General features: G+C 45.1%; 2 protein-coding genes across 23 annotated transcripts in view; both read left to right on the top strand.

Annotated features, from left to right (window-relative positions):
• Window positions 1-12,827, top strand: part of DOCK9 (dedicator of cytokinesis 9) — a 282,181-nt gene that overhangs the window by 246,703 nt on the left and 22,651 nt on the right. For all 22 annotated transcript variants that reach the window (XM_040267373.1, XM_040267395.1, XM_040267374.1 and 19 more), the window contains 4 exons: window positions 1,125-1,238; window positions 1,365-1,580; window positions 3,107-3,164; window positions 4,701-4,807. In XM_040267373.1, coding sequence (XP_040123307.1) covers window positions 1,125-1,238; window positions 1,365-1,580; window positions 3,107-3,164; window positions 4,701-4,807 — 495 coding nt within the window. The remainder of the gene's footprint in view (window positions 1-1,124; window positions 1,239-1,364; window positions 1,581-3,106; window positions 3,165-4,700; window positions 4,808-12,827) is intronic.
• Window positions 8,945-9,421, top strand: LOC120883332 (60S ribosomal protein L27-like). The gene has a single exon (XM_040267397.1). The coding sequence runs from the start codon at window positions 8,978-8,980 to the stop codon at window positions 9,386-9,388; it is 411 nt and encodes a 136-aa protein (XP_040123331.1). The 5' UTR covers window positions 8,945-8,977; the 3' UTR covers window positions 9,389-9,421.

Raw genomic sequence — 12,827 nt, 5'->3', positions numbered from 1 at the left:
CCTGTAAACTGCCTGATACTAGGGGTCTCAGGTATTTCTGTAGACCCTCTTTTTCTACAAACACATACAGGAGGGCCTTCTCTGTCTCTGTACTTATTCCTTTTTGAAAACAAGTATTTATCATTTGCAAACTACATGCTAGGATTCCTGGGTGCCAGGAACAAAGCAGGACCCTCTCCTGGCCCGGACAGGGTGTCATCATCCGCAGAGGACAGGCAGACCGCGAGGCTTCTGTGCCACGTGCCCAGGGCCGTAACAGGAGAATTTCAGTGCACTGAGGAGTGGTCCAGCGGCTTCCCAGGGGGTGTGAAAGATGAACAGGGGGTTGGGGGTGAGCATGTTCCAGGCCCTGGAATGAGAAAGGGGCCACCCAGGGAGCTGGAGGAGGTCCAGACAGTAGGGTTGAGAATGTGGAGGCATCATTGCATATTCAGGGGGATTACCTGGACTCCAGACCGAGAAAGGATCGGGAAGTCAAGGCCTGAGCTCGGGGGACCTTGGGGAAATCATGTCAAGTCTAGGCCAGAGAGGATGGAGTCCTGGGTCATGGAGAGGTTAGAAAGGAGAGGAGACTGCGTTAACAGTACATAGTGACAGGACTTAGTACTGACTGCGGTGCAGGAAAGGGGAGGCAGGTCACAGTTTAGTTGAGTAACTAGGTCAAGGCAGTGCTAATATAGACCCCCAAAGGACAGATTCCCCCATGCCATGGTTAATGTGTACATGTTTTAATAATAAATGCAGAGGGTCATTCACTTTTGAATCCTGAGCCCATATAAATCCAAGCCAAAACCAAAGAAGTAATAATAAGGTCTCCATGTCTCTTAGAGAAGGTGATCCATAATTATCCAAGTGACATGAGGTCATCTGCTTCTCATTCCTCTACACTTGCCTGGTCAGCATTTTGCTATAGAAACAAAAGACGCAAGGAGAGCAGAGTCACCTTCTGGAATAATTCTTGGAAGGGGGAGGGGAATACTCAGACACTGTTTCCCACGCTGGAGCGACCCCTGTTCACAGGCTTCCCGTTGCCCCATCCCCATGCACATCGTAACCAAAGTTGGGCCGAGCCAGGGGCATCACGTGAAGGTGAATTGATTAGCTCACGTTTTTGTGTCCCTCAGATTGTTATTTCAGTCAGCCAGCTGATAGCAGATGTTGTTGGCATCGGGGGAACCAGGTTCCAGCAGTCCTTGTCTATCATCAACAACTGCGCCAACAGTGACAGGCTCATCAAGGTGGGTGGCCCGATGCTGATTTACTTTTTACCCGCCCCCCGAGACCCGGCCTTATCATCTGGGAAACGCATGCAGACAGACAGATCACAGCTGAAAGCCTGTGTCTTCCCTCCACCCTTGTTCCAGCACACCACCTTCTCCTCGGACGTGAAGGACTTGACCAAAAGGATCCGCACGGTTCTGATGGCCACGGCCCAGATGAAGGAGCACGAGGCTGACCCGGAGATGCTGGTGGACCTCCAGTACAGCCTGGCCAAGTCCTATGCCAGCACCCCCGAGCTCCGGAAGACATGGCTGGACAGCATGGCCCGGATCCATGTCAAGAACGGTGACCTGTCTGAGGTAGCCCCATGCGCCTGTCCATCCAGGCTTTTTGAGAAAACGAGTTATGCCCCACTCACTAAAAGAAGCTGATTATGAGAGAAACTTCCCAGTAATTCCAAGAAGCCAATTAAAAGCACGTGATACTTCAGTGTTGGGCTCAGAGCTCCTTCATAGTCATTTAGCATTTTTACAGTTTAAAATGTCATAAGGGGCTTTCTCTGTCACAGGCTCATTGTTTGCGAGCTCTTAGAAGACACCCATGCTCACACAGGTGCCTGTTAGTGCAGGTGTGTTCAGCTTCTGCACCAGAACTCCTCTCCTGATCTAAAATGCAACTATTTTATGATAAAATGAGATTTTCCTGATACAGAAGTTCAGCCAGGGCATGGCCTTTTCCTCTTTGAGGTAGTGGTTTTGTCTGTGAATGCAGCAGGGGTCAGAGCTGCCCCGGCTGCAGAGCCCATGGTTCAGTAAGCATCAGCATAGCAGGTGCGCAGGTGGGGTGTGTGGGCTTCTAGGAGACTGGCTCCCAGATCCAGCACTGACTAATTCGGCAACACTGAGCCTGTTCTTAACCCCACCGTGTCTCAGTGACATCTTCTGTAAAGTGGAGGCAGTTAAGAACAACGATGGGCTGTAAGGCAGGTTCTCTTCATGTTCCCACGAAAACTCTGCTCATGGTTCACGCCCATGGCATTTAGGTGTGATCAGCAGAACAACCAAAGAAATATGCTTTTACTTTTAAACATGCTAATTGCTTAAATTAGTGAAATTGTGTCCTACATCTGAGAGTGCATGTAGCAATTCTTACTTTTTGATTATTCAGAGTCCATTCTGTTTGATCAGTTTAATCTAAAATATCCATTAGCCATAATAAAAATGAATTACGCACTTGTTAGTAGTAGTAATTTTTCTACCATTCTGACGAGAACTAGGGCTTAGGCATTAGAACCTTATAGTAGGTTCATTTCTAACAGTTATGTTTGATGTTTTATAAACCATGGCAACTTGGTTAAAAGAATTCATTGTTTTTACTTACATTTTAAAGGTGTTTATAATGTTATCCATTGAACATTACATTATTTTCATTTAGAATTCTATTTTGGGAAAAAATTTATAACTTCATTGTTTTTTAGGTTGACAGAAAAATACATTAGCCTCTGAAGTTTGAGCAGTTCTCTCTGAATATAGAAATGCACATGCCTTTTCTTCAAGGGATCCTCTTTTCCCTTTAAGAGAAATACTGCCAAAATTTTAGATATAGTAAGAAAAAATGCTTTTAAAAAATCTTTTATCTTTAATAAAAATTTAATAATTCTAGATAGAAATGGGCCTTACCAAGCTTGTTGCCATCCATCTGAATTCAGAGTTTCATAATTTCAATTTGTATGAATTGTCCCACTTTTTTCTATAGGTAAGATGTCAGCCATGAACACTAGCTGATGCCTTGAGATCTAACATAAGTACATACAGTCATTAGGTTTCTGATGGTGGGCTTTGTGCGTTATAACTGGTGATTCTGAAACATGTGTCTTTTACTATAGGCAGCAATGTGCTACGTCCATGTCACAGCCCTGGTGGCAGAATATCTCACACGGAAAGGTAAGAAATGATTCTGTGTTTTGTGAAACAATTGTAAACTTATACAAAGCAGCAAAGAGAAGCAAGAGCCATTCAGAAGGATTTGAGGTGGAGGATCTGTGTGTGTGTGTGTGCGTGCCCGCACACTATATTGTTGTTTAGTCACTTAGTCATGTTCGACTCTTTGCAACTCCATGGAGCCTGCCAGGCTCCTCTGTCCGTGGGATTTCCCAGAGAAGAATACTGGAGTGGGTTGCCATTTCGTTCTATACTTACTCATTGTTTTTTTTAATTCGCTGATGTGACATTTACTTGACTCGGTAGGCACCGCAAAAACGCAAAACAAAAGTAGGTGGCGTGTTGTCATATAACCTCTTGCTAATAACTCCATCTTGCAAAAATTAGTTAATGAGCTTTGCCTCCGGGAGTTCCTGGCTGGCCAGTCTCCAGATGGAGAGATTTTATTTTCCCTGAAGGTAGTTCCCTGGAACTGTTTATCCATCACACGGCAGCTGTAGCAGGAGGTCATGAGACAGCATTTTCTGGATTACAGCCTGGTTGGCTCTGCCGTGCGGGGAGGCAGCGTGCAGGCTGGGACCTCGCCTCCTCGTGGAAGGGGTAGGTGGGAGTGTGCACCACCCCCTTGTGTGTAAGCGCTGCTTCCCATGCCAGCAGGCTGCAAGTTCCCTCACAGCTCCCCTGGTCAAACACCTGTTGCTCATCTCCACTTCCCAATCGACAATACGGGGCTTTCAGAAAAGCCGGCTGTGTTCCTGTGTGTACTGGAGCACAGCTGCACCAGGTCTGGCTGAACCCTGCACTGTGTAAGGAGAAATGTCAAGCCACTGCGGCCACCTGGTTACCGCTTGGCGGACCACTTCTTGCAGCAGCAAGGCGAGTTCTCTCCAAGTTCTGGGTCACCCCGCAGCGAAGGGGGTGACATGATAGCTGGCGTGAAACAGAGTTGTTTCTGAGCCTGTTTCTCTGACTGGCTTTGGTTCCTTCAGTTTTCTTGGTATCTGAGCATGGGTCATCTTATCAAACTATTGTTGTTACTATATTTTGCTCTTAATTTGATTCAGTGCCTATTTCAATTTATTTAAGGATTACATACACTTTAATAAAGGTGGGTGAAAAATGAAAAGGGATGAGAAAGAACTTCCCTGGTGGTCCAGTGGCTAAGACTCTGTGATCCCAAGGCAGAGGCCCCCGGCTTCCATCCCTGGGTCAGGAAGATCCCCTGGAGAAGGAAATGGCAACCTACTCCAGGATCCACGTGCCGCAACTAAGACCCAGCACAGCCAAATAAATAAATCAATTTTTTAAATGGATGAGAAAAAGAAACAAATGGAGGGTGGTGAGGGTCAAATACGAGGAAGCGGATGAAGGCGAGTGCCTGGTGGCCCCGAGGTTCCCTGTGGCAATGCTGGCGTGAGCCACAAGATTTCTAGATTGGTTTTCATTTAGCCCAGAGACAAAACAGGGCAGAAAGTGCCCTCACGGCTCATCCACCTTCAGGCTGATAACTCCAGCTGTCCCCTGCTCTCTCAATCCTAGGCATGTTTAGACAAGGATGCACAGCCTTCAGGGTCATCACCCCAAACACCGATGAGGAGGCCTCCATGATGGAAGACGTCGGCATGCAGGACGTCCACTTCAACGAGGTGAGGGCCACAGCCCACGGGGGCTCAGGTCACTGAGGGTCTCGGGTGCTGCCATTCCCCACCCCTGCCCCCAGCCCAGGGTTTTCTCTCTGCAGCCGCTGTGTACACACTTTGCTCTAACTACGATAATTCTCCAGAACACTGACACAAGCTCCTGCCGCCAGTCCCCTTTCTTGGAACTCCTGTGTCCTCTGGAGAGAGTTTGTTGTTGTTGTTGAGTCACTCAGTCGTGCCCAGCTCTTTTGCAACCCCATGGTCTGGAGCCTTCCAGGCTCTTCTGTCCATGGGATTTCCCAGGCAAGAATACTAGAAGAGCTTGCTATTTCCTTCTCCAAGGGATCTTCCTGACCCAGGGATTGAACCCACGAGTCCCGAAATGGTACACAGATCATTTACCATTAAGCCACAAGGGAAGCCCAGAGAGTTTGACAAGCCGGTTAGTAGTGATGTAAGACTGAGAGCTTAAACTCTCGTGGTAAAAGGTCCACTGTTTTGAATCATAAGGTTTCTCATTCTTTTCAGCAATTAATTTCTCTGTTTTATGGGATTTATTTGTTTATCTGTTTTAATCTAACTTTTCAATCAGTGTTCCCAGACATGCAAAGCTGTGAGAGGCCTACTTGGGCTTGGGAGCAGAGCAGCCCCTGTCCACATCCTTGGATCCCTGCTTCCATTTGAGTGCTGCCCCCAGGGCCTATGCATCATGAGTAGATAAGACCACCCTATCCCACCCTCCAGAGAGACCAAAACATTTGACTTTAGATCACTGTAGCAATTTCTGCAAGTTTCTTGCCAAAGCAGGCAGCCACTTCTCCGTGAGTAGACAATTTTGAAATAAAGCTAGGTATCTGAAAAAAAGCCAGTTTTCTGCTACGTTCCCTGATTTTCTTCTTCCATGCGTGTCTGCCAGAAGAGCTTTTCATGTGTGCCTGCCTCCCCTCAACTTTAAAGCAAAATGAAACATTCGGGAGAAAGCTTTTTAATCATGCCCTTCTTTTAAGGAAAAATAAAGTGGTCTGTTTCTTCATGTGAAAAGAAAGAACGGAGAAAGCAGGAAACATCTTCTGCCTCTGTTGCAGTTGTTTTTAATGAGTGGAGGTCCTACTTAATATCAGGACTTTTGATCGTGTTCATGCCAGTAAGCAGGGCCCATGAGCAAACATCTTCCATGACACCGACCATCCATGAATCAGTTCTCAAAGTGAGGCCCCGAGGCCCCTGGGGTCCCCAGTAACCTTTCAGGAAGTCTTTGAGGTCCTTCCTTTTCCACCTGTCTCTTTGAGGCTGGATTTTCTTTGTCTGCATCATCCAGAATAATATATTGAAGAGACTGAATGCAGAAGCAGAAGCCAGAATCCGGGCTTCTCCTATGAAGCCAGACATTAGAGTGGCAAAAATGTAGAACAATGCCACTCTTCTTAATTTTTTTTTTTAAATTTTCCCATTAAAAACATTATTTTTGTTAACATGTAATCGGTTTATTATTATGAGCTTAGATTAATCCATAAATATTTTTACATTTCTTCAGTGCTCACTCCTAATATTGTAAATATTGAGAGATAACACCCATGTACATAAAAGTACTCACCTATTTTTAAAGAATTCTCAATGATTTTTATAATATGTAAAAGGATCTTAAGCCTCAAAGGCTTAAGAACCACCGTCAAAAATTCTGTGGTTTCAAATGACTCCCTAAATTAAAAAGTAACCATGAGAAAGGAAGATAATATATTGAGTGATTTTACATTTAAAAATTAATTTTAGCCAAAATATGTAAAGTTCTCTTAAGTATTCTGAAGGGGCGGGGGGAAGCCAGTTGGTTATTACATGGTATTAACCATTCAACTGTCTCTCCACCTTGACGTCCCTGGATCAATGATAGTTTTTAATTTTTCACTCTGACGTGTGAACCTGACCCTCAGCAACAAGGCCCACGGTGCTCTTGGCATTGAACTCTTCACTCTCAAGGAGAGCTTGACTGGGTTTTTCCCTGAAAAGAAGCCTGAAGGCATTGGCTCCTTGGAAGAACCATCCTTGTCCCCTGTCTCCCAGTCAATTCTCTGGAGCACAGCACTTTTGTTTAGAATTCACGATAAGGAAAACAGCAATGCCAAGAACAACTAAAGATTTGAAAGTTAAACAGTTCCGAATAACCTGTCCTCAGGGGTGATAAAACGAAGTTCAGGATGGCTCATCAGATTAAGTCATAGGCTGGAAAGAGACTCAGGAGCAAAGCCTAGGCAGTCGCCTAGGGAGTGAGCACCGTGAAACCAAGGGCAGATTGATGGGGGAAATTTGTGAATGGCACCCACTCTGAGTAATAACTAAACATGTGATGGGGAAAACTTTATCAGCTCTTTTTCAGAATATAGATTTTCCACCCTGTCCTCAAAGCATAAAGTTGGTAAATCTTTAACAAGGTCCATAGTCCATGACGACCTGTCATGATTAGGATGCGACCCAGGGGGTTGTAAAGTCCCAAGCAAGCCCTGCACGTTAAGATGGAAAACAGCCAGCAGTGAAAAAATAGTGTGTACCAAAAGTCACAACGACAGAAATGCCATGTGACCATTTTTGCCCTGGCCCTCAAGAGGTTTCAAGAAAAAGGAAAAGTCGAATATCTCTGCCAGAGAAGTTTTGGGGAAAGCTGGTGGGAATGGGTGTGGAACAATAGCTTAATAAGAATCGTTGCCCTTGTAATCTGCATTATTAGATACATATAAATGCCTAAGATGCTCTCCTATGTGATTTTAGAGACATGACCTAAAAATGTGCGATTCTCCTCGCAGGAGGCCTCAGATGAGCTTTCACTGGTAGCAGTCTGTCCTGCCTGACTCTGACCCAAAGAGCAGACTCCCTCCTGGCTGCTTTTGATTAAAGAGAAACAGCCCATTCCTGTTTACATTTTGTCTTACAAACCAGAGCCTATGCAGATGGAAGCATTCTGTCTCCTGGGGTGTCTGAATTGCATACAACCCCATGTCATCTCGAGACCCTCCCTCTTTATCCCATACAGTCAGAGTCCCAGAAAGAAACCGCACACACAGCAATGGAAGCAGCTCTAACAAAGAGACTGTTTTGAGAAGTTTGGTCAGGGTTTGGGGGAACCAGCGAGGAATACTGCAGAAGCCTGGAGGTGGGCAGCAGCTGGCCTGCCACCGTCCACCCGTGTGCTAAGGGCGGGGCAAGAGAACCACACAGAGGGGTCTCCTGCCCGGGCTCAGTCCTGGCCCGGGGGCAGGGAGGGAGGGAGGGACAGCCACCCCCCACTCCTCCTGCCCAAATTGCTCTGTAACCCCCAAATCAACATGCGCTGAAGCGGTTTTGCAGTCATTTGGGGACCTGCACAGAGCCTCAACAAGTTTAGAGCCCACATGTTCCCAGATAAGGCCAAGCAAGTAACACTCTGCCTCCTTGTTCGGCTCCTGCTGTAAACAGGGGTCTTTGCCCAGCCTCAGAGTGTGGTACTAAAATGCTGTCTGGTGTTCCTGAGCTCAGGACATGCCTGACTTGTTGGATAAGCTCCGTTCAGACAGCAGTGACAGCACTTTTGGTCATGGGTCCAACGTTAATCATACAGCAGCAGTAGGTGCTAAGTTAGCTGTCTTTAAACAGAAACGCATAAAACAAGCTTATGTACTAATCAGTTGTCAAAATTTTATAACCCAAGCCTAACCTATATGAGAAACGCTGGGCTGAAAGAAGCACAAGCTGAAATCAGGATTGCCGGGAGAAATATCAATAACCTCAGATATGCAGATGACACCACCCTTATGGCAGAAAGTGAAGAGGAACTAAAAAGCCTCTTGAGGAAAGTGAAAGAGGAGAGTGAAAAAGTTGGCTTAAAGCTCAACATTCAGAAAACGAAGATCATGGCATCTGGTCCCATCACTTCATGGGAAATAGATGGGGAAACAGTGGCTGACTTTATTATTTTGGGCTCCAAAATCACTGCAGATGGTGATTGCAGCCATGAAATTAAAAGACGCTTACTCCTTGGAAGGAAAGTTATGAGCAACCTAGAGAGCATATTAAAAAGCAGAAACATTACTTTGCCAACAAAGGTCCATCTAGTCAAGGCTATGGTTTTTCCATTGGTCAAGTATGGATGTGAAAGTTGGACTGCTGTAGCGCCACTTTCTGCTGTAGTCCCGAGTGGTAGCTACCGAAATGGGCAAGTTCATGAAACCCGGGAAGGTGGTACTGGTCCTGGCCGGTCGCTACTCCGGACGCAAAGCGGTCATCGTGAAGAACATTGATGATGGCACCTCAGACCAACCCTACAGCCATGCTCTGGTGGCTGGAATTGATCGCTATCCCCGCAAAGTGACAGCTGCCATGGGCAAGAAGAAAATCGCCAAGAGGTCAAAGATCAAGTCTTTTGTGAAAGTTTATAATTATAATCACCTCATGCCCACAAGGTACTCTGTGGATATCCCCTTGGACAAAACTGTTGTCAACAAGGATGTCTTCAGAGACCCTGCTCTCAAACGCAAGGCCCGACGAGAGGCAAAGGTCAAGTTTGAGGAGAGATACAAGACTGGCAAGAACAAATGGTTCTTCCAGAAGCTGCGGTTTTAGATCTGTCTCAGTTAATAAAAATATTTTAAAAGTAAAAAAAAAAAGAAAGAAAGAAACCTGAGCGCCAAAGAATTGATGCTTTTGAATTGTGGTGCTGGAGAAGACTCTTGAGAGTCCCTTGGACTGCAAGGAGATCCAACTGGTCCATTCTAAAGGAAATCAGTCCTGGGGGTTCATTGGAAGAACTGATGCTGAGGCTGAAACTCCAATACTTTGGCCACCTCATGCGAAGAGTTGACTCACTGGAAAAGACTCTGATGCTGGGAGGGATTGGGGGCAGGAGGAGAAGGGGACGACAGAGGATGAGATGACTGGATGGCATCACGGACTCGATGGACATGAGTTTCAGTGAACTCCAGGAGTTGGTGATGGACAGGGAGGCCTGGCGTGCTGCGATTCATGGGGTCGCAAAGAGTCAGAGACGACTGAGCGACTGAACTGAACTGAACCCTATATATCCCCTAGGAGTGGGGGTTCAGTGTGCACACATTCAGTGTTGGCAGTGACCTTATAGAACATGACCACAGTGAATAATGAAGATTGACAGTTTGGCACACTCAAGTTTTGTTCCCCAGACCAATAAGGGTCAGTGTTCACAGAGTAAGCACATGAGGTCAACCAGGCAGGTTACTGCCTTGTATTAGCCAAACGGTCTCTATTCAGAAACAACAAGCATAAAACGTTTACAGCTACAGAACATCCCAAGAGAGAGTTATCAACACAGCACCTTCTATGGTTCCTCTGTTTCCATCTCATCCAAGCTCAGTGACTTATCTGTAACCCTGTAAGGGTTGTCTAAGCATCTACTTTTCCATGACCAAGACTGCTCTTAGAACCATCAAGGCTATATAGCATATCTTCATTTTCACAAGGATTCTGCAAGCCAGTAGCTGTAGGGAATGTGGCCCGTGGAACTTATCTGACTGCTCTCCCTCGGCTCATACCAGGACATACCACCCTGTTGCACGTTGCAAAGATTTCCTAAGCATCCTTGTGCCAGAGACAGAGGTGGACGTGATGCAGTCCCTGCCCCCAGCACACGGCACACCTTCTGATGCTTCGTGGCCTTTGAGGAGAACACCTAAAAAACAATCTGAACCGAAAGTCGTCTCAGCTCTCTGTGGCCTGGAAACGTCTAGCACCTACGTGTGTCGATTTGTTCCATAAACTAGCTGTGTGCCATGTGCTGACCCAGGGGCATATAAGAGGGGTGCCTGCCTCAGGAAGTTTCACCTGGTGTGATAGTCCTCAAGCTTTAACGTGCTTAAAACTTACTTGGATTCCTGTTACAAATCCAGATCCCCATCCCCAGATCCAGCTGGGTGAGTGTAGTGCCTGGGAATCTGTATTTTAACAAGCATCCCAGGTGCTTATTCTGATACAAGGGATTTTCGGCTATATCTTGAGAAAATGATAATACAGTGGAAATATGAATGATGCCATGATGTAGGCCACTGCCCAAGTCAGGTCACGTGCTGACAGTTATTCCCAAATGGTAGATAATCAAGACAGCTAGCGAAGGGCTGATGCTGAAGCTCCAATCCTTTGGCCACCTGATGCAAAGAGCTGACTCACTGGAAAAGACCCTGATGCTGGGGAAGATTGAAGCCAGGAGAAGAAGGCACGGACAAAGGATAAGATGATTGGAATGGCATCACCAACTCAATGTACATGAGTCTGAACAAACTCTGGGAGATAGTGAAGGACAGGGAAGCCTGGCATGCTACAGTCCATGAGGTCGCAAAGAGTCGGACACAACTGAGCGACTCAGCAACAATAACAAGCTTCATAGGAAAGGTTAACTTAAATCAGTCAACTGTAAGATGCAGCAAATATTATTTAACTGAAAAAAATTTTTAAATATCCTGCACATACATAGGCTCATAAGGCATTTTCAAGCATACATGCACACACACCCACACACACGCACCCATGCTCAGCATTAGAGAGTCATCTCCACAGACAGGTCCTCGCTGCCCTCAGTTGCCCACACCTAAAAACAACTGACTGATTCCCTTTAAACAGCTTCCTGAATGGCTCATGAGCTTAGTATACTGAGACCTTTTTAAGACTAGTCTAATATCATAAAATGTGTACTTTCCAGATGCATAAAATTCATTAAGGTTTTTATCCTTCCCCCTGACCATTAATTACTTACAGTTCTTTGAGCGTATTGACAATTTAGGGAGGAAAAAACTTGGCGTTTAGATTTTAAACAAGAGGGAAAACTGTTAGGCTTTCTTTATGACTGTTTTTCAAGGTCACTGCTGTTTGACCACTATCATCAGTATTAGTTCTGGTTTTCAAGGGATTCCTGAGAATTCAAAGTAAATTAACACGTGGAATTTCTGTTGAGAAAATTGTTCATATATACCCCAATGTTTAGTTACTATGAAGGCTTAGTTGTTATTACTCTTTGTAATTTTGTATTGACATATGGTCTCTCAAACTTAATTATCTGTGATTGCTGGTTATTTCAAAGAGCCTAATGTACCAACTATAAACATCTAGTTGTAGAGTTGACATTCAGTTCAGTTTAGTCTCTCAGTCGTGTCCGACTCTTTGCGACCCCATGAACCACAGCACGCCATCACCAACTCCTGGAGTTCACCCAAACACATGTCCATTGAGTCAGTGATGCCATCCAACCATCTTATCCTCTGTCATCCCCTTCTCCTCCTGCCCTCAATCTTTCCCAGCATCAGGGTCTTTTCCAATGAGTCAGCTCTTTGCATCAGGTGGCCAAAGTATTGGAGTTTCAGCTTCAGCATCACTCCTTCCAATGAGCACCCAGGACTGATCTCCTTTAGGATGGACTGGTTGGATCTCCTTGTAGTCCAAGGGATTCTCAAGAGTCTTCTCCAATACCACAGTTCAAAAGCATCAATTCTTCAGCACTCGGCTTTCTTTATAGTCCAACTCTCACATCCATACATGACCACTGGAAAAATCATAGCCTTAACTAGACGGACCTTTGTTGACAAAGTAATGTCTCTGCTTTTTTAATATGCTGTCTAGGTTGGTCATAACTTTTCCTCCCAAGAAGTAAGCGTCTTTTAATTTCATGGCTGCAGTCACCATCTGCAGTGATTTTGGAGCCCAGAAAAATAAAGTCTACCAAATTGAACTTTGATGCTTAGTAATCCATACTTTACCCTTATGAGAGAAGGACTTACCTTTTTAAAAATAAAAGCCATTTTTAGTTTATTAGGTAAAATCTATAACTACTTTTTATGGTATACATTATCATTTTTACAATAAGTGATATTTAGACTGATAAAATATAAATCCTAAATGCCTCCTGATCAGAAGCAAAGATAAAATAATGTCCAGGAACATATATAAGTTGATATGCACCATCAAATTGTGATACTTATTTCATAAGTATTTATAGGCTCTATTCACTTTATCAAACATTCCTGTTTTCCAGCCATTCTGG

Source organism: Oryx dammah, unplaced genomic scaffold, assembly GCF_014754425.2.
Source record: "Oryx dammah isolate SB20612 unplaced genomic scaffold, SCBI_Odam_1.1 HiC_scaffold_24, whole genome shotgun sequence".
Taxonomy (NCBI): Eukaryota; Metazoa; Chordata; class Mammalia; order Artiodactyla; family Bovidae; genus Oryx; species Oryx dammah.
The sequence above is the reverse complement of the archived record's forward strand: the minus strand, read 5'-3'. Positions and strand labels throughout refer to the sequence as shown.

What these genes read in the sequence shown, in the direction of transcription:
- LOC120883332 (XM_040267397.1), top strand. Translation starts at nt 8,978, where the DNA reads ATGGGCAAGTTCATGAAACCCGGGAAGGTGGTACTGGTCCTGGCCGGT.